The sequence below is a fragment of the Lynx rufus genome, unplaced genomic scaffold (assembly GCF_022079265.1).
Source record: "Lynx rufus isolate CCGP_SWC_20201006 ecotype Redwood Valley unplaced genomic scaffold, mLynRuf1.p SCAF_5, whole genome shotgun sequence".
NCBI classification, from domain to species: domain Eukaryota; kingdom Metazoa; phylum Chordata; class Mammalia; order Carnivora; family Felidae; genus Lynx; species Lynx rufus.
Genome location: NW_025814867.1, coordinates 66,265,046 through 66,286,891, shown reverse-complemented (window position 1 = coordinate 66,286,891; position 21,846 = coordinate 66,265,046). Strand labels below are relative to the sequence as shown.

Genomic DNA, 21,846 nt, shown 5'->3' with positions numbered 1-21,846 from the left:
TGCATGATTTCACTTATATGTGGAATCTAAAACACAAAACAGACAAACCAAAATAAAACCCAGACTCATTGATACAGAGAACAGATTAATGATTACAGTGGGGAGAAAGAATGGGGAGGGTGAAATGGGTGAAAGGGATCCAGAAACACAAACTTCTATTTATCAAATAAATAAGTCATGGGGATGTGATGTACAGACTGGGAAATATAGTTGATAATATGATTTTAACTTTGTGCAATGACAGTGAGAACTAGCCTTATGGAGGTGATCATTTTACAATGTTTGCAAAAATAGAATTATATGGTGTATACCTAAAACTAATATAACATTGTCTGTCAATTATACTTCAGGGGCGCCTGGGTGGCGCAGTCGGTTAAGCGTCCGACTTCAGCCAGGTCACGATCTCGCGGTCCGTGAGTTCGAGCCCCGCGTCAGGCTCTGGGCTGATGGCTCAGAGCCTGGAGCCTGTTTCCGATTCTGTGTCTCCCTCTCTCTGCCCCTCCCCCGTTCATGCTCTGTCTCTCTCTGTCCCAAAAATAAATAAAAAACGTTGAAGAAAAAAATTTAAAAAAAAAATTATACTTCAATTACATTAAAAAAATAAAAACTATATTCTGGTATTAAATGTTAGTCAATGAAAGATATTTCTAGTCATTTATATAATATACATTGAACCTGCTATCAATGTTCAATAAAAGAAAAATCCTCAAACCAAAGTATCAGCATATAATATCACCAAATCATAATCCTGATGCTAAGGAGCATTTTAACTTATATCAATAGTCTTCATAATGATAAGTGGTTACCCAGGGAAGACACAGTGATCGTGATCAGTCATATGATCTGAAGGGGTATGAGAAAAAAACAGCAAAACATGTATTTATATTTATCTTTTATAAAAGCAAAAAGAAATCTAACTTTTCTAACACACAGAATGACACTGAAGCCTTTCTTGGGTATGTAAAAGAAACATGTCATTTAGGTGCACATGTCATATAAACTTGTCATTTACAGTGCATGAGGGCAGGGGGACTGCCTGGCAGCCTGTTATGCCCTTGTTAATTTCATTATTGTAAAGTATGCTGCAGATTACACGAGCCTGCTTGGGTAGATCTATCATTTATGTTATCTAATTTTAATAAAACTAGCACTCACGGGGGGTCAGTGGCTTCAAAAGATTCCTGAAAATTCACCACAGACTGAAGACGTTACAGATACCAATAAATCACAAAAAAGGCAAAGCTGACACTTTCTGTATGTGAATGTGTTAAGAATGAGCTCATAGCCAACTAAATTCCAAGGTAGAAACCATGACAATTCAATCCTACCTGACAAGAATTCAGTCTGCAAAATTGTCAAGACTATCACATGGATTTAAATATATTATGATAACATTGAACTTCTTAAATGTGTAGTTTGTTGCCTTTGTAAACCATCTTTTTCAGTTCTAATAGTCATTACAACTAAATATTAAACTGATTGTAGAAACAATCTTCCAAATATATGGATCACAAAATGTAAAACTAATATCTTAAAAATAATAAAGCCTGTTTATCACATAATTTTAAAGTAAAAAGCTGTTTTTTGTTTTTTTGTTTTTTTTTAACTTTATTTTTTATTTTTTAAAATTTACATCCAAATTAGCTAGCATATAGTGAAGCAATAATTTCAGGAGTAGATTCCTTAATGCCCCTTACACATTTAGCCCATCCCCCCTCCCACAACCACTCCAGCAACCCTGTTTGTTCTCCATATTTATGAGTCTCTTCTGTTTTGTCCCCCTCCCTGTTTTTATATTATTTTTGTTTCCCTTCCCTTATGTTCATCTGTTTTGTCTTTTAAAAAGCTGTAAACTAATGTAACATTATGTGTCAACTATACGTCAAAAGAAAGAACTTTTTTAAATGAAGATAAAATAACTATTTTTTATTAAAAATTTTTTAAATGTTTATTTAATTTTTAAAGAGCAACAGAATGTGAGCAGGGGAGGGGCAAAGAGAGGGGAGACACAGAATCCAAAGCAGGCTCCAGGCTCTGAGCTGTCAGCACAGAGTTCAACACGGGGCTCAAACTCATGAACCATGAGATCGTGACCTGAGTGGAAGTTGGACACTTAATCGACTGAGCCACCCAGACACCCCAAAATAACTATTATTTTAAAGTGCTGTTTCACCTTCAAGATTTTTATCTTCTGTCTAATTTTGTAATATATAATCCATTAATACCCTGGCATATGAATGTAACTTGTAAATATATTCATGAATTGAGGGTTTTTGCTTCAAAAATTTTACCTAACAGATGAGTATAATCAAAAAAGTAAAGTATCTAATGTCTAGAGCTGCACTGTCCAGTAAGTAGCCACTATCCACATTAGACTATTGAGTACTTAAAATTTGACCTGTGTCACAAAAGAACCATATTTTTTAAATTTTATTTAATTTTAGTTGATTTAAAACTTTAAAAGGGAAGCAGCATCAAATATTGTTTTCTGATACAACTATATTATTTTGGGAAGACTACATTTCACTTTAGCTGTTGGAAATATAGCATCTGAATTTAGATGTTCTAGAAGTATAAAATATTTTAATGAATGAAAATGCATATGTTCCATTAATAATTTTATAGTGATTCCATCTAAAATTGGTAATATTTTAGTTGAATGAAATATTAGGTTCAATGAAATAAAGTTTTTAAAATTAATCTTGTCTCTTTATTTTTCTTTAATGTGGCTACTATAAAATTTAAAATTACATATTTGATTGCATTGTATTTCTATCTGATCCAGAAGCAAAGTAGTGAATAGGGAAGTTTCCAAAAGGAATATTTAAGAGAATAGGTCTTTTATAAAATTCAAGACTAGAATAATAAATCATTTTTAACCTATACAAGGTATACATATACACACAAATTGAACACAATGTGAACATACTTTTTATTGGGATTTATTGAGCTTAATGCCAATACTGACATATAGAGTTAACTGCCATGAAATTACATTGAAATTAGCCAATTTTAATTGTATTTCAGAAAAACAGCAGATTTTTTGCTTCTATGTAAAAACTGGACCAAAAGCAAAGGACAGGAAAAAGAAGAAAAAGATAAATATAGCAATCTTTTTATCTTTTTAAGAAAATGATAGAAAACAACAAGTATGGGATATGGATCATATGATTCTACTTTTAAAAAGGAAAACTAAGTAAATTATTCTTTCCTCTTAAAAACAGCAGATGATCTGAGCCAGCCACAGAAAAGTCTTTTTTATGAAAACCCACTGACTCAGTCTTCCTATACTAGTGGATTAACAAAGTAAAATAATAGGTAGTTTTCTCATATAAAAGAAATATCCAATTAGATTTGCCTATAGAATACACACATACCATGGAAATGCATCTCTGTACACGGCTTTAATTTCTGTCTCCCCGTCCCCTATCTGCTCTGTATCTGAAAGATCCCTCTTGCTGGACTCCAGCAACAAGCAGAGAAAATGTAACTCATAGGCTAGACGATTGCAAGAAATAGAGCATAAAAAAGTATGGTGCATGAATAAGCTTAAACAACAGGATTTGGGCTGCTTATTTTTAAGCATTTCATCATAGAGTTCTATTTTTATAATTGCCCCTAACATGAAATCTCACATAAGAAATTTCTTTTGAAAAAATCAGTGCTTAGAATAAATATCTTTGATTTCTCTGAAGAATTGTCATGTTTTACACCCCTTCTGATAATTACAAATAAATAAACCTTGGTAGAGTTTCCAGCTCAGAGTGCAAATCATCAACTCAGAAAATGTTCTGAGATTACATTTTTTGTCTTTTCCAGGTCTTCTATTTTCTCTAGACTTGATTCATTATTTACATCTGACTATAATTTTATGTATATACTCTGCATAATCTGTCACAAATACTTTCTAGAAAATGGAAGGGTAAAAACACATAAGTTTACTAAATGTGTGGTTAATTGTCTTTCTAAATATTAAGATTATATAAATTATGATAAAATATTACTAAAGGAATACATGGATGATATGCATTTGAATGCAGAATAGCCTGGGATTAGGGAAAAGTTATACATGCCTGATGTGGTCCCTCTAAACATCTCCCAGAAAATAAACCCAAATATTAATTGTCAACTATAAACTGTCTATTTTGGTAAATATTGCAGATTGGCTTTAAAACAGAAGAGTCAAGGGGCACCAAGGTGACTCGGTTAAGTGTCCATTTTGGCTCAGGTCATGATCTCCCAGTTTGTGAGTTCGAGCCCCGAGTTGGGCTCTGTGCCGACAGCTCAAAGGCTGGAGCCTGCTTCAGATTCTGTGTCTCCCTCTCTCTCTGTCTCACCCCTGCTCACACTCCATCTCTCTCTCTCTCTCTCAAAAGTAAATAACAATTTTTTAAAAAAAGAGAAGAGTCAAAAATACACTCTGAAAAACATATTCTTTGTTGACTTTAAACAGATACAACTGTGGTATATTTCAAGGAAAAACTGTATCTAGTTAAGCATTTTTCTAATTTAGGTTAAAAAGAAAGAATGCATATTTTTTAAAGCTTATTTCATTCAAAGTCAAAAACCTTAATTCTAGCATAATTAAATGACAAAAAATCATTACATATTCTTTTCTGTCAGAAAAAAATGCTGCAAATTATAATGTTACTAACAAATCCTTTTTAATAATTTATTTCTGTTTGAGTATGTTACATAGTCTTTTAAGAGAACTGACTCTTCTAGAAAAGGTACTGCTTTGAAAAGCTCAAACGCAAAAAGCTAACAAACACCAGAACAGAAATTAGTATTTCCCTTGGATATGTCTCGTCTCAGGAATATGCCTCAGCTCTTCAGAAAGGTTTCTAAATGGTGACTTTGTTGATACATAAATCAGTTGAGTAATACAACTTTCCCAGTATTTAGAAATTTTTCTTAAAAAAAATTAAATGTATTGTCTTAATTGTTCTGTTAGATAAAATGGATCGGTGTGTGAGTAATCAATAGTTGAAGATCTCTCACCCCAACTTCTGTTTGTGGCAATAATTGAAAACCTGTAATTAGGGGCGCCTGGGTGGCGCAGTCAGTTAAGCGTCCGACTTCAGCCAGGTCACGATCTCGAGGTCCGTGAGTTCGAGCCCCGCGTCAGGCTCTGGGCTGATGGCTCGGAGCCTGGAGCCTGTTTCCAATTCTGTGTCTCCCTCTCTCTCTGCCCCTCCCCTGTTCATGCTCTGTCTCTCTCTGTCCCAAAAATAAATAAAAAACGTTGAAAAAAAAATAAAAAAAAATAAAAAAAAAAAGAAAACCCGTAATTAAACTCAAAACAGGTGAAGTATCAAAAGGCAAAGAAATTATAAAATTGTTTTTACAAAAGAACAACCTTAAACTGCGTTTAAAAACATAAATTTCACAGGCCATTACATACATAAAGTCAATAGTTATCCTTTCTTTAATATTGTATATATTTTAATTCGAAGAGTTGTGTTTCATCACTCTTTTTATGTTTAATCTAATTCTCATGAACACCAACCTTCTCACTCACTATATGTTGTGCAGGAAACAATTAATGCAGATCGTAAAGGTATGATAAATTCAGAAATCACTACTCAGTTTAAAATAAATTACTGTTGGGGCGCCTGGGTGGCTCAGTCGGTCAAGCGGCCGACTTCAGCTCAGGTCATGATCTCGCGGTCCGTGGGTTCGAGCCCCGCGTCGGGCTCTGTGCTGACAGCTCAGAGCCTGGAGCCTGTTTCAGATTCTGTGTCTCCCTCTCTCTGACCCTCCCCTGTTCATGCTCTGTCTCTCCCTGTCTCAAAAATAAATAAAACATTTTTAAAAAATTTAAAATAAATTACTGTTGTCATGCATTACAGTTCCAGTACCCAGGGCATTTTTCCAGAGGATCCAGGGGCTTTTCATACTACTGCAATTGGGAGCAAAGTATTGCTACCATCAACAAGACCTCACCTCATTTATGTGGGACAAGACATGAGACCTGGCATGCACATGGTTAGTAGTCTTTACTACCCACATCCTCCACTATCAGCCACTCATTCTATCTGTTCTTTATCCTAAGACATGCATATCATAAGAATAGGACAAAGTGAATTAATTTGCATGTTTATTGATTTTTGGATTATGTATGCAGAACACCCTGCAAGTCTTGAGGATATTGGAAAACCAGATTTCTATTTATTTTGTATTTATTTTCTAGTTTGGGATGCAAGGCATCTACTATATTGAGCAGTTAATATACACAAAGTAACAAGGGGAATTGGTTTTATGCATGCCAAAATGAAGGGTAGGCTGCCTAAGCTATGGAAGCAGACATAAGAGATAAATCAGTCTGGCCTGAGATAATTTTGTAGAAGGTAGGGTGATAGCCAGGCTGTGTAGATTGAGCAAGATGACTATATTTGGCAAGTAAGCAATTGGAAATGGTCCTGGTATGCAGTGAGGAGGCTAGCCTGGCTTGAGTGTAGGACTTTCCAGAAACTAATAGAAGATAAAGTTTGCTAAGAAGGGAAGCAACACACTTTAGCAACCCTAAAATGGAAGGAAAAATCTGGAATGGATTCCAGAGTTAGTGAGAAATATTTAGAAATACAGAGCAGAGAAAAACTAAAGAAAACTGGTATTCTGTTATATTTTTAAGGATTATTTAAGGTGAGGTGCCTGGGTGGCTCAGTTGGTTAAGCATCTTGGTTTCGGCGCAGGTCATGATCTTGTGTTTTGTGAGTTCTTGCCCCGCACTGACACTGTCAGCAGGGACCTGCTTGGAATTCTCTCTCTCCCTCTCTCTGCCCCTCCCCTGCTCACTTTCTCTATCTCTCTTGAAACGAATAAACTTATTTCTTTTAATTTAAGGTATTTTTAAGGTAATTTGGCATGTAAGTTTGGGTCTGGAGGCTTTAAGTCAGCTGGAAAACCTGGTAACCTAAGGTGAGTAGTTAGTAGCAACAGAAATAGAAAAAAGGAGACAAATAGAAGGTATTTTTTTAAATGAACTATGCCAATTAAAAATAGAAAGACAAAGGAAAAGGGAACAATATCCAAGTGTTCATTGAGTAAATTATTCAAGGAAGAACTTTAGAAAGAGAAAGACATTACAAGGTGTTCTGGCAGATGAAATTCCAGTATATTTTTAAGGCAAAGTATTGAAAGTGGATGAAATACCAAGGACCATGGCACTAGATCATGGGAAGGTAGGGGGAGTAAGGCCTTAGTTTCTTACTGAGGGACCATCAGAGGTGGGAAAGGATCATTTGAAAGCAAGCTAAACTAGAAAGCAAAATCCGAGCCATCACTTTGTTCGGAACAAAGAGGAAAAACTTGACACTGGGTGAAGAAGATATTTATATTTCCATTTAAAAAATCATTAATGTGACTAACTTACACACTGCATGGCTTTTCTAGTCACAATAGGGCAGGTGAGGGAGAAAACCTTCAATTGTCTGTGAAAATTCCTATGATTATACTCTCATTCCATAGACCCAATAGTTAAGGGCTGGTCACTCCCCCCCTGGGATCCTTTCCCTGTTTATTGTATTTCACAGACCAATTTTGCTCATTACATTCAAATAGAGAATTTTGCCTGGTTGTTTGTGGGTGGTCTGTTTGTTTGTTTGGATTTTTGCATTTTTACCACAGCTGCTTGTTTAAATGCTTATTTAGCTTCTAAATACATCTTACATCTTTTAAAACTATTTCAAAATATTTTATCTGTCATTTAATACTTAACTTTGTAAATGCATGAGGGGAAAAACAAACAAAAAAAAACCACAACTAAGCTAGCATGAGAGGTACCAAAAAACAAAACAAAACAAAACAAAACAAAACATAATGTTTCCTGAAGCCCTCATTCTACATTTCACTTCCACAAATATTCTTTTTCTTGACATCCTCATCTTTTTTTTAAATTTTTTTTTTTCAACGTTTTTTATTTATTTTGGGGACAGAGAGAGACAGAGCATGAACGGGGGAGGGGCAGAGAGAGAGGGAGACACAGAATCGGAAACAGGCTCCAGGCTCCGAGCCATCCGCCCAGAGCCTGACGCGGGGCTTGAACTCACGGACCGTGAGATCGTGACCTGGCTGAAGTCGGACGCTTAACCGACTGCGCCACCCAGGCGCCCCTGACATCCTCATCTTTTTGAAAACACAACTTACCAAAATTTGTACGAATAGCTTTGTTGGTTTGTTTCATGTCGATCTGCCTTACATACTTTGAAATCCAGAGAGGAAGGATTGAGTCTGATGTCTGATATATATATTATTTTATATATATTTTTTGTATTGTGAACACCGACCACCCAACTGCTGGGAACCTGTAGTGGGCACTTATCAAATACTTGTGAATTAATGAGTGAATAAATGAATGACTGAGTTAAGATGATGACTTCTGCTCTGAAAAGGAAACTAAGTATCTTTTTGCTTATGGTTTGTTAGTTGAAGTCTTTTGAGTACTTGAAAATGGTTGTCCAATTCTGGACCCAGAAGAACACCTTGAGTAGGAATGAGGGAAATTTTTATTCTGTGTTCTTAGGTCTTATTCCAAATGACTGATCTTAATGTCTCAAGAAAATCATAAATCACATACTACCAACTTCCTCCCAGGATTAATAAAAAAACAAAACAAAATTCCTTTTTAGGAAGCTAAGAGCTTAAATAAGGTCAAGGAAACATCATAATATAGTAATTTTTTACAGTTTCTTATATTGGCCAGTCTCTGGAATAATACAGATCATATTGATTCACACTCCTTCAAAACAGGAATTCAAAAGATCTCTCCATAACACTGGTTTGATTCATTCCATTATTAAAGATGTAAGAAAATTAGAACCAAAATTAGTCATTTAAATAAGCAGTTGTGGTAAAAATGGAACATGCTGGCTTGATCATTCCATTATCGTTCATTCCATTATTGGCAAAATGTTTATGTTGCTTTTTGTGTAAAAGACAGATTTCCATACTCACCTGAGTCAGCCAAGGCTTGGCTGGTCCCTCAATTTTCTATGAGCTAAATATTTGCCTTATTCACTGACTTTACCAAGCATCTCACTTTAATGAGGCGCAAGCCATGTTCTTTGTATCCATAGTAGATTGTCAACTTTGACCAAAGTCTAGGCCTGCTCAACACACTTTTCAAAATTCAAATCTAATCATGTCATTTATCTGCTCAAGGCCCTATTATTGTTTCTCATTGTTCTTAGAAGTCCTACATCTTTAAAGAGATGCTGCACAGTCTGCTGCCTGTTTTCAAACTTACCTGCCACCAACTGCCCTGTACTCCAAACATTCCAGCTGGGTTTGCTCAGTCCCTTTAACATGCCAAAGTTCTCTCTTCCTCCAGCTTTCACCCAGATTTTCCTCACTGCCTGAAGCTCAGCCTCACCCTCCAGTCAAGGACCACATTGGATTAACACCTATTGATTCTTCAGATTCACATAAATTCATTCAACAAATATTTTCTCAGCAAATCCATTGTGTCAGGGACTATTTCAGATTATAGACCACCAGACAACAATAAAACAAACAATCCAAATATAAATAGGAGCTGATCAGGTATGATCATTGTAACGCAAAGAATTTTAAAAAGGAGATTACTTGTGATATGGTGGCTCTTGTTAGATTGACTGCACATGGATGGTCTCTCTGAGGAGAAACATTCAAACCAAGATCAGAAGAGCAGGAACTAGTCCCACACAGGTATAGGGAGAGGGAACAGCAAGTATAAAATATCTAAAACGGGAATGAATTTGGGGTATATAAAGAACAAAAGATGGGGGCACCTGGGTGGCTCAGTCCACTGAGCATTGGACTCTTGACCTCAGCTCAAGTCATGATCTCACAGTCTGTGACTTTAAGCCCCATATCAGGGGATCCTGCTTGGAATTCTCTCTCTCTCTCTGCCCCTCTCCCCCCTCAAAACAAACAAACAAACAAACAAACAAACAAACAGGAAACAAGATGACTGGAAATGAGAGGAGCAGCATTTTGAGATGAACTAAGATATAGGTACAAGAGGTACAGACACTAAGAGATACAGATACATGATACAGATTTTTGAAAGGTTTTGTCAGGTCAGGGAAGGAGTTTGAATTTTATTCTAAGTGAATAATGGAAAGCCACTAGAGGGTGGTAAGCAGAAAAGTGAGCTGGTACACTTTATATTGTAAAAAGATAATCTGGTTTTGCTGTATGGAGAATGGATTATAGGTATGGAGCAAAAATGAAAGAAGAAAATAATACAAGAGTTTCAAGGAGACTTAGTGTGGTAAAGGGGGAAAGCGAAAGAAGAAGACAGATCCAGGATGCATGGAATAATTCAGCAAGAGAAGCTGATGAATTGGATGTTGAGCATAAAGGAGAGACAAATCGGGGAAAATCTATAGAGTTTCACTTGATTATCCAGACGGATGGCAGTGCTAATGCCATCAGTACAGTGTTGAAGAGAAGACTGCCTGGGTTAGAAGCCTGGCTCCACCACTTAATGCCATTTGACCTGTCTGACTATAAATAACATACTTAACCTCTCTATTCATTTGTTTCTACACTCATAAAATTGGGAAAATAACAACCCTACCTCACAGGGTTATTGTGGAAACTTAATAATGCAATTAATGTAAACTGCTTAAAATAGCTTTTGGAATATAATAAGTCCTCAATGAGTGTGGCTACTATTGCTATTGTTGCAATTATTATAATAATTGTGGAAGACAATGAAATACACTCATGAGAAAATCAACATATTTTAGCCATTAAGGTTGAAATATTCATTAGATATCTCCATGGAGATGCTGATAGGCCAAAGTATGTAACTGTGACGTTTTAAGGAATAGGCAGTCCTGAAGATACAGCTTTGGAAGTCTCTTCCATAGAGATGGTATTTAGAGCCATGCATGAGGTTCCCTAGGGAGACATTGTAGAGAGGAAAAGGAAGGGAGCCAACAATTCTGCATAATGGTATTTTAACATTTAGAGATCAGGGTAAGAAAGAGATAGGGAAGGAGACTGAGAAGGAGCAGATAGTGAGATAGGAAGTAACCCTGGGGTGATGCCAAGAAACAGCATACTAAGAAGGGACTAGTTAACTGTCTCCAATGCAATGGAGAGATCAGGTAAGACAAGAACAGAGAAGTGGCCAATGGAATTAACAAAATGGAGGTGCTTGGGAATCTTGACGAGGGCTTTCTCAGTAGAATATAAGAAATGGAAACTTGAATGTCACCTCCTTTGAGAAACAATTTTCTGACTTTCTAGAATAGATTAACACTTGCCATTTCTCTAGAACATATCATCTAGATAATTGTAAAGAAAGTTGACTTCGCACTAAATCATCATCTATGTAAAAGATATCATTTGTATAATTATTCATTTATTTTCTATCTTGCCTAATGGCTAGTAATCTACTGGATAGCAGGGATTACATCTATCATGGTTTTCACATTATTCTCAATAACTAGTAGAATGTCTGATACATAATATTACTCAATTTATAATGAATGAATTAATTAGTTACACTACATGACTGGTTCAAAAACACAATTTTAAAGAAAACAAACTTCTTTTGACTAACACTCACACTAATCGACATGCTTACTTTCAGGTTACTTCCAAATTGTTGGCATAACTAAATAATTGTTTTTATCTCAAGCCACCTGAAATCATTTTGGAGGAAGTAGGTTGAATAAAAATAGTGAACAAATAGTGAAGCTTCTCCTGTGACATTATCTGTCTTATGTTTCTTTATTCCAAAGGACAAACAATATCTCTACTCCAGTAGCTCATTTTAGCATTCAATCTAAAATTGATTGCCATCCCATCCTTATTAAAACTGAGTTGATATAGATATTTGAGAAAAGAAATCTGTGGACCAAGTTAACTGTCCATTGCTGTCAATTGGTTTTTAGCTCTATCCTATTATGAGTGAGTGAAATCACCAAATATCTTCCTTGAATTGCATTTGATTAGGTCTTTTTATGACACTGTAGAAATTGTGGACATTTATTATTATGTCCTGGCTTTTATAGAGCATTAATATAAATAATCATATACTGAGACTATATCTGTATCTTTTAAGGACATCAAAACTATCACAGGATTCCAATATTGTTCAGGGTTCCAAATATAAACAAGCTATATGATAAATTTTGCTAGAGTATAGTGTAAGAAAAAGCCGTGTATTTTTTATTGATTAATAAGTATTTTTCTTTACCTGATTATAACAATTATGAAATACAATCCATTATCCTTTTTACTTTCCTTCTGAAAAATTAAGATATACATTTTATCTTCAATTCTAATACAGATTCACGACCTAAGTTTCTGTATCTTTTCTCTAAAGCATATGTATTCCTATATGATTTTAGCAGCCTATTTACATCTGTGTTTTTGTCACAAATTATCTCCACATTTTTGAAGTAGAAAGAGTATTAATCAAGAAAAACTGAAAGAAAGACCTTTTCTCTTCCCTTCAGTTAATCCCAGACATGATCTACTTTTCATGATCTTACTCAAATAAAATCAATCTTATGAAGAATTTTTGACTCTTCAAGGACAGCCTGACTCTCTCTTCTACCTCCCAAGAAAATATTTGGATCATCTTATAAAATCTTATATTTTATTATACATTGATCTCAAATATAAGGTCACATGTAAAGATTTTTATTTGTTTTAGGATTTATAGACAAACAGAAATAAAAACAACGCAAAAAAATAAAAATAAAAAGACAAAACAAAAACCAAGAATAATGACAAAAAATTGTGCCTCTTCAGAAATTAATATGCTTTTCTCTTTTTTTAATTTTTTTCCTTTAATGTTTATTTTTGAGAGAGAGAGAGAGCACGAGCAGGGGCCAGGGTGCAGAGAGAGGGAGACACAGAATCCAAAGCAGGTTCCAGGCTCTGAGCTGCCAACACAAAGCCCAATGTGGGGCTTGAACCCACAAACTGGGACATCATGGGGCGCCTGGGTGGCTCAGTCGGTTAGGCGGCCGACTTCAACTCAGGTCACGATCTCACGGTCCGTGAGTTCTAGCCCCACGTCGGGCTCTGTGCTGACAGCTCAGAGCCTGGAGCCTGCTTCAGATTCTGTGTCTCCCTCTCTCTGACCCTCCCCTGTTCATGCTCTGTCTCTCCTTGTCTCAAAAATAAATAAACGTTAAAAAAATTTTTGAAAAAAAAAAACTGGGACATCATGACCTGAGCTGCAGTCTGTCACCCAATGGACTGAGCCAACCAGGCACCCCAACATGCTTTTTTTTTAAAATCATAAGCATAACTTAGACTTTACCAAATCTCTTTGCTGCTAGACTGCTCAGATTCAAATATGAATCTCAATCACTGCATCCATAGGGATCCATGTGATATTCTTTGCTTTTTAAAATTATAATTATAAAAATATTATTATAAATACGAAAAAGAATGTCAATTATTGTTATCTAGTGAATGTTTATTTCTCCCCTCTATTAGATTGAAACTGTCTAAAGATAAGTACTATATTGTTCTTACTTTTTATCCCTCATAGAAGATGTATGTTATTGGAGCAAGTACTATATATTTGATAACTGAGCACCACCAAAGTTATAGTTAAAGTTTTAGTTCTTTCACTTGTCTAATAATACTTGAAGTATTATCATAAGGTAGAGAATATAGTTATAAGAATCAACAAATTTCATTAGCCATTTCTAATAGAATAAAAATTAATTCAGGTGTTCATTAAAGTTGATATGCAGTAAAGTTAAAAAAAAAAAAAAACTTGTGTTTTAAATGATTTAGCCCTGCATTATAAAGTAAGCTAAGTGTAATTGCATTATATTATTGTGTGATTGCTAAGTGTAATTGCTAAGTTTACATTGCATTAAAAAGTAAGCTAAGTGTAATTCTTCAAATACAAGTATGTACACTTCAAACTTTTTCACCAGACATTAGACTGCTAAAACTTGCCAAATTTCAGATACGTATCGGTTCTTCCAAAATCTTTAAAACAATTGTTTTCTAATCTAAATCATATAGGTTAGAATTATGAACACATAATTGCCTCCAAAATATCCATATAAAGATCCAAGTAACATTAAATTTCCATCAGATAAAAATTGTGTTTGCCTAAATTAGATCCTAACAATGGTATAAAACTTTTTCATTTTCTCTAAAAATAACTCTTAAATTCACTCTAAATTTAAAGAGGCAGTTGAAACACATTTTTAACACTAATTTAGTTGATATGTTTTTTATTTTTGAGATTTGAAAATATAGCATTTAGATAGTTTCTATTTTCAAGTGTTAATTGCACAATACCCCATCCTAATAGTGTGAGATTTATTTCACATTTCCTTCCGGTTCTTGTTCATAAGTACATATGTTTATCTTATTTAGAACCATAATATTTAATATTATTTCCCCCCTAAGGCTTTTAAGGACATATGATCAAAACACTTCTCCCTAAATTTCCATTATGGTACTTTTATTAACTATACACTATAATATTAAAAATAAGTCCATTAACAATGATTTTAAATGTATTTTAAAAAACTATGCAACAATGTACTAAATAACAGAGGATGATGAGTTAAAGCTGGCTAAGGACAAAGAATGTGTACAACCAGAAGTGAAAGAAAGTCTAAATGTTCACTGGACGGGTGAGACTGAAGAGATAGGGTTGCAGAGAGCTCGAAGACAAAACAGGGGAAGTGAGATTAGCAGGCAGAGCCCTGCTCTTTTTTTCAACCTTTCCCCCCCTTCCCTTTTTTTCAAACTTATTAGCAGTGTTTCTTATGATCATAATAGTGATAGTCTATGTTACCACTCTAAAGGAAACCCCAAAACAGTCTCGGTTGATAAACTAACTCCCACTTATTCCTAGCTTCGTTAGAACAATGCTACAATAGGAGATCTTTTTTTCTTCTATGCCACTTTATTTTGCAGTGAACAAAATCTTATTTTCAACATGAAATGCTTTAAACTGGAACCTTGCCTCTAGATAGCTGTATGAATTTTATTACCAAAACATTATCACATTTTTAGTTATTGCTAAAACAAACAAACAAATAAAACCTGTAATATTTCTCCTCTGGGATGGCAAAATCAATCAACACTAATTACATTACCTGTTTCAGACATCTTGATTTTTTTCTGCAAGTCTTCTGAGAGCAATAGTCTTGTAATTAGCTAAATTGTACACTGAACCCCAAAATTCATATTCTTCATACCAAAGCATCCAAACCAAAACACAGATCAAGATTTCCTCTAATGTGGAACCAAATCTTATTTTCTACTTAATTTCCAACACTCCCAAATGCAAACTAAACGCAATAATTTTGGATCCCATACCCAAGAAACCTTGGCTTACCTTGTTACTATTAGACAAATTATTAACAACAAAACCCTATAATCTTTATTGTTGTAGATCACCTGTCAGATGAGCTGTTGATCTGGTTGTAGTATACTACACATGCTAAGTATACTGAAACAAATGTTTCAATAATTTATTTTTCATGAACTAATTCACTTAAATATATTTTCACAAAGCCCAATACATATTTTAGGAACAAAGTGACCAGAATATACCTGTTCCAGAACTAGTATCCCAAAAGGCATCTAAAATTGTTCACCAACAGAGTTTCATGCTTTATCATGTTGAGAGGTCTAGAAAGGACACCTGATTCTTAATGCTGATTATTAGTGAGCAACAAAGGAGCCAACTGAAAGTTAAACCCTAAACTGAAGTACAGCAGAACAAATATTTAGCACTGAGAAAATTATCCATCATCAACACCAACTCTGTTTGCCATTTCACAGACCAAGCAACTGATCAATTTCATCATTTTTTAGCTGGTTAGTCTACTGTCCTGCATTTCAATCATTCAGAGCATGGCGTTTACAGATAGGATATGAGCACAAATACCAGATTCAAATTGGACCAAAATCAAGTCCTCATCAATTCTGAATACATTAAAAAAAACAGGCAAAGATTTAGTAACATAACAGCTTGTTTTATGGAATCTTACTTTATGTGCGTACAACTAAACAAAGTGAGGCAACATAAAGTATGGCCAAAAGATTTTTTTTTAAATAAAATAAATATATATGATTAAGTGCATGGTGAAGTTCTTGAAAACATTGCGGTCACAATTCGGCATTAAATTTTAAATTTTCAACTGGCAAACTGTTGACTGCTTCGGGATTTTCAATTTGAAAATTTCATAAGAAACTTGAGAATATAAACAACTGAGCTATAAATAATACTTAAAGTTAAATGTATTAAAATTTATTAATTAAATGTATTAAATAATTAAAATTAAATGTATTAAAATGTTAAAAATTCTTGCATTACAGTCTTGCATAAAAAACAAATGACAACACTAGGATATTTAAAGTTAAGAAGATGATTATGAACAGCTCTTTATATAGCTTTCTAATATACAGTTTCATTGGTGGGAAAACACACATTCCGCTCACTGAAATTATTAGAACATCCGGAGCAATGCCTGATTAGACACTATGGGAAACTAATGTGTATTTGAAAAATGTTACAGAAATATTTTATACCTAAGTTTGCCACGTTATATCTATTGTCTGCCATACTCCAAATTCAAAATAGAAAACTAGAAAGAGATCAAGATTTCACTTTGCAGGGCTAAAATATCTCCTTCCCCAAGACATGTAAAATTGATTCAAAAAAATTATTCTTTTTTTATATTTTGAGATTGGCATGAACATAGGCTTATGATTACATAGAAGTACCTAACACTGAAGAAGAAAACAAAACTGATTCTCAATGGCCAAAATATATGATATGAACAATTATTATAAAAGAAAATCCTACTTAAATTGCTTTTTCAAAATCTTTTAAAGAATGAGAGTGAGGTCCTTCTTTGTGTGCAAATAACAGTATAAATTGTATACATTTAAAAAATGTATAGTATGTGATAAGACTTTAAGAACAATTAAGATTTAAAAGATAAAATCTTTTGTGATCAATTGTACTCTTTTAGCAAATACTCTTAACTAATATACCACAATAAAGGTGTTTTATTAAATGATAAAGTAATTTCACTCCTGAGATTGTGGCAATACTATGAAAATATACTTACACAAGTAGAATATCAGGTTTATCTTTTAATAATGGTTTGTTATTACATAAAACAGTATTTCAGAGTGCTTGATAAGTTATTTTGAAAATCGTATTTCCCTATATTTTCTTCAAACCAAGAATCTCCAATTTGATTTTGTTTTACATATATATATATATATATATATATATATATAATTGACTAATTGACTTGAACTCTTTATCACTTTATGATATCAACACATGTTTTCCAAATCAAATATTTCAATATAAATGCATTGAGACAAATATTTTTAATTCTTATCTGACCAGGTTTTTAAAAACCCAAACCTATACCACAATGACAATCATTCCCCAAAGCCAGTCCATCCACATATTCTCAGAGACTATAAACTTGTTTCTAAGCTCATGTCAAATTTCAGACAATTTTATGGCATTGTAAAAAAGAAAAGTAGAAGGGAAAATTTGTCCAGGGACTAATTTTTCTTTAGAAAGGCCCTGACGTTGTTGCCTTTCACAGTTCTGTAAAGTGAAACCAGGAAATACATTACTCAACAACGTGAATAATTTCAGTACCTTTTACTTTCAAATTTTAAAATCAACCCTGTCTTTCATCACGTAATTTATGAACATACTTATAGAATTTATTAAAAATATCAAAAAATTTGGTTCAAACAAAATCAACAAGCATAGAACAATGAGTGAAACAAAGCAAAGCGAAACAAAATGAGTCAAAAGCAAAACTATCACATACTTCATGGATTAATGGTGAAAAGAAAAGAAGAGACTTCTTACCAAGTACCCCAAGTCGATAGTTGACTGTGATGACGATCACATTGCCATAACTTGCCAAGACACTCCCATCATATAAATTTCCAGTACCTTCCATATATGAGCCTCCATGGATATACACCATCACTGGTTTGGGACCCCCACTGTCCCGAATATCTGAAAAACAAATGGTTGGCAATTGTTCTTATCCTCAAAAAACACACATCATGAAGCAGAGAATAAATTTTCCATTTTAGGGACGAAAGAGTATGATTTTAATATAGTTATTTAAATTGCTGTTTTGTTAAAGTGTTTCTTCAGCAACTCATATAATGAGCTATTGTAAAGGAGAGCAATAGATATCCACTGTTTTCTGATAAAATTCCGTTAAAAACTATAATCTGAATTTCAAAACTTGGACAAATTGAAAATAGGTGCTTTTTGATTGATTTCTAAAGTGACAGTAGAACAAAAAGAAAGAATGATAATAGTTCTTAGAACTATTTTTTTTTAATGTTCTGGACCTCATATGGAATTTATGAACCATATACTAAGGACAATGTTATCACTGCTAATGTGAATAAAACACTCTGTTTTTTCATTTCTTATTTACTATAAGGATTTTATTAAATGCATAATGATTATATTGAATAATTTATGCTCTAACTTGTGAACATAATTATAACACTGTGTTATAGGTTGCAGGAAGTTTCATTTCACGACTCAAGTATTAACTGGCAAATGAATGTTTGGGTAATAACGTCTGTATTTTTGTTGTTGCACTTAGGGGACTGTCACTTAACTGATATTTTTTAGTTAAGTCTGTGTTATCCGCCCAATTCACCTACTCTACCCTTTGGAAGAAGAAAACAGACTAAATTATACTTTTCACCTCTTTGTGTAATATTGTACTCTTCTTAATCCCACTTTGGCTCTCTGATTTTGTCTTGTAGACATGAAACAGAATATACCTAAGTCCAGGTGTCAAGTGCAAAATTTAAGATGATGTTAAAATGATTTCTACAGCTCTGAGTTTTAATCAACTGTGTTTGCTTTTCTAAGATACTATTCCCAAATTTTGTAGTTTTCAGTAAGGATTTCAGTAAGAAATGATATATAAGGGAACCATAAGATAATTTTAATAGATATTAAAAATGCCCTAATCTCTAGAGAAATACATGCTTAACTTTGTATTGGCAAACACGGTGTTAACTATTATATATTAAAATATTATATATGTATGTATATGATTATGAACATTCACATACATACATACATATATAAAACATTACTATTCTATAATAGCTCATTATCTCTTCTACTTACAATTGAAACAAAATTAGATCAAGTGTATTATCTTCTTGTTAATGCCAATATTAGAAGTGTCATTTAAAATTATAGTTTTGTTCCTTTGCCTTTGACATTTTTTGGTCAAACTTAAATTTCCTGTCTTTACAGTTGAGGTTTCTGCTTTCAGAATGGCTAATATAATACCAACTCATTGAAAAATCTGATGATTATTTAGGTGCTGCTTTACATTTCCTGTGAAAAGGATGACTAATATAAATGTGCCCATTTTTCTACTGTAATAACAAAGTGATTTTCTTAAATGAAAAAATCCTTTTAGGATCAGGAATTGCAACTCAACTCGTTTGTCCAGATTTTCAAATTGGGGAAATAAGCTCATTGCAGAATTTAGAGACTTTTTAAAAAGACTATTTTAAATTTGACTTAATACTAGCATATGAATTTACCATAAGCCCACCACTCCCAAGGGCGTACTTGAGAAGAATGTCTTACTTTTAAGTGGTAGAGGAGGATACTTTGACATAGAAACTATCCACTAGACACAGTTCATTTCGAAGAAAAATCTAAATTTATTTTCTCCTTAAATCCTTGGGAGGGAAAATGGTATTCACTCATTTGTAAAGATTTGAGGGCTTGTGGAGATGTTAGGCTTACACAGAGAAAACAATCCTTTGGAAATTTTGAAACTATCCTCCATTTTTAAATGCCTGTTTGCTACATACAGTTTTAGCTTATTTTTCTAGTATGGCTGGCACTGAAGAAGCAATAATAAATTATTAAACTGAAATCATTAACTGACTGTTCACAGCAGACACTGTACTCTGCTAATTGTATGCTTGTAGGTAGCACAGAGGGAGGCTGTTTCAGAATTCTTCTTTAATTAAAATTACATAGAATTACAAAGCACCAACTGTGAACAGTAATGAAATCTTGGTAGAACCATTCTGTTCACCTGGAAAACAATACAGGCACACATTGAGAAGACATGCCACATTTTATACTTAATAACAGAATGAAGTGGACATTGTCAGGAAACACTGAAAATATGACAGTACATCCTAGGAGCCTTTTGAGTGGTGTCTCTTTATTTTTCTTTGAAAATCAGACTTGAAAGAATTACTGATAGTTTGGGCCCATTCTCATTTCCATTTTGTCTTTTCAAACTTCTCAAGGATTTCAGCCTTGTCTAAGAACTTAATATGTTAAGCTCTTTTCCAGAAAGGTACTTGAAATTTGAATGCTATGTTCTGAACAGTATTTCTTTTTGTTTGAAGTAATCCTGAAGCTAATTCTATATGGGGTATTAATTAATAAAATAAGTAAAATTACTGTATGTAACATCCCTTAAAATTACTGATAGTTTGGAAAGATGCCATATTTCTATTACAAAACAATTGGTATTCTATGATAGTGTTTATACAGAGGTCTACCCTAGACTTTATTTTCTTCATAGTATACAGTCTTTTTGATGCAAATGTAAGTCATAAATAGCTTAAATAGCATAATAATATAATGATAAATATAAATAGCTTAAATTGTATTTATATTTCCTTTGTTTTTTTTATACAGAATCTTTATAAGTGAGACTAATATATCAGATAGCTTACTATTGAATACTATTTGCTAATGCCATTCTTTTAATAATAAAATTTTGGGGAGCCATTATGTCTTTCATGCAAATGTATTAGATGTCCTTTAGTAATTGCTAATGAATTTATTAGAGCTAAGTCATCCTTCTAAAACGTGTCTAATATTTTTCTTTATAAATAAGGTGGATTTCACCTAAGATTTCTGACTTTGCCTAAACAGCTGCTACTGACTTTACTAAAATCAAAACCGCTCTCAGAGCCTAAAGAACTAGTTCAGGTCCAGTGAAAAGACCAATGTTCATAATGCATATTTATATTTTCCATTATATGCATTTTTTAAGGCTTTACCAAACATCTAAATCTCTGAAAAGAGTAGGATGGTAAGGGGGAAATACTACACGGAAGGTTATTTTTTATGGTAAGAAAGTATTTAAGTGTTTCAAGTTAAAAAAATTAATAAACTTGGAATCTGAGTAAATATCTCGATTTTAAATTTTAGTAACTATTTTACCTTTCTGATAAAAAGTTTAAGCCAATGCGGCAAGTGCCAATAGTTCTAGAGCAATTAATGGGGATTTATTTGTGCCTGGCAACCAGGGTTTGGAAATCACTACTCTCCTTAATGGTCTTAATGAATATTTATTAGTCACATAACTCCTTAAACAAGTTTAGCGGTTTCCTTTTTCTTAAAAAAACTCATGAAGTTTTTAATTGCCCATAATTTAGAGGTTTTGGCATTTAAAAGTTTTTAAAATGTGGGGTAGTGCCGCAATTAAATTTTTCTCTGATACATTTAAAGATATTTCAAGATATTTTTTGTGCCCCTCTTTACTGAATTTACCAACCTCAGTTACCAACTTCATTCCAAACCAGCAAAAGAATATAGAAGTGTTGACTGAATATAATTCTTAGTTTAAAAGTGTATAAAAATCTACAAGAGCAATTTTTAAAAGGCTCTGTGTAGAATATAAAATTGCATTTGAATACTGAAATATTAATATCAAGGTATTCTTAGCACAATTAAAAACATTTAAACATCTCTTAAATTCCCAAAATAAATTGGTAGAAATCTCGGGTGTTGCTTTGACCCACTTTTATCACTTCAGATTAGTCTTTTTGGAACCATGG

General features: G+C 33.5%; 1 protein-coding gene across 6 annotated transcripts in view; it reads right to left on the bottom strand.

The window, feature by feature from the left end:
* The window catches only part of NLGN1 (neuroligin 1), a 660,198-nt gene that overhangs the window by 439,431 nt on the left and 198,921 nt on the right, over positions 1–21,846 (bottom strand). For all 6 annotated transcript variants that reach the window (XM_047099923.1, XM_047099926.1, XM_047099924.1 and 3 more), the window contains one exon: positions 17,846–17,998. In XM_047099923.1, the coding sequence (XP_046955879.1) occupies positions 17,846–17,998 (153 nt within the window). The remainder of the gene's footprint in view (positions 1–17,845; positions 17,999–21,846) is intronic.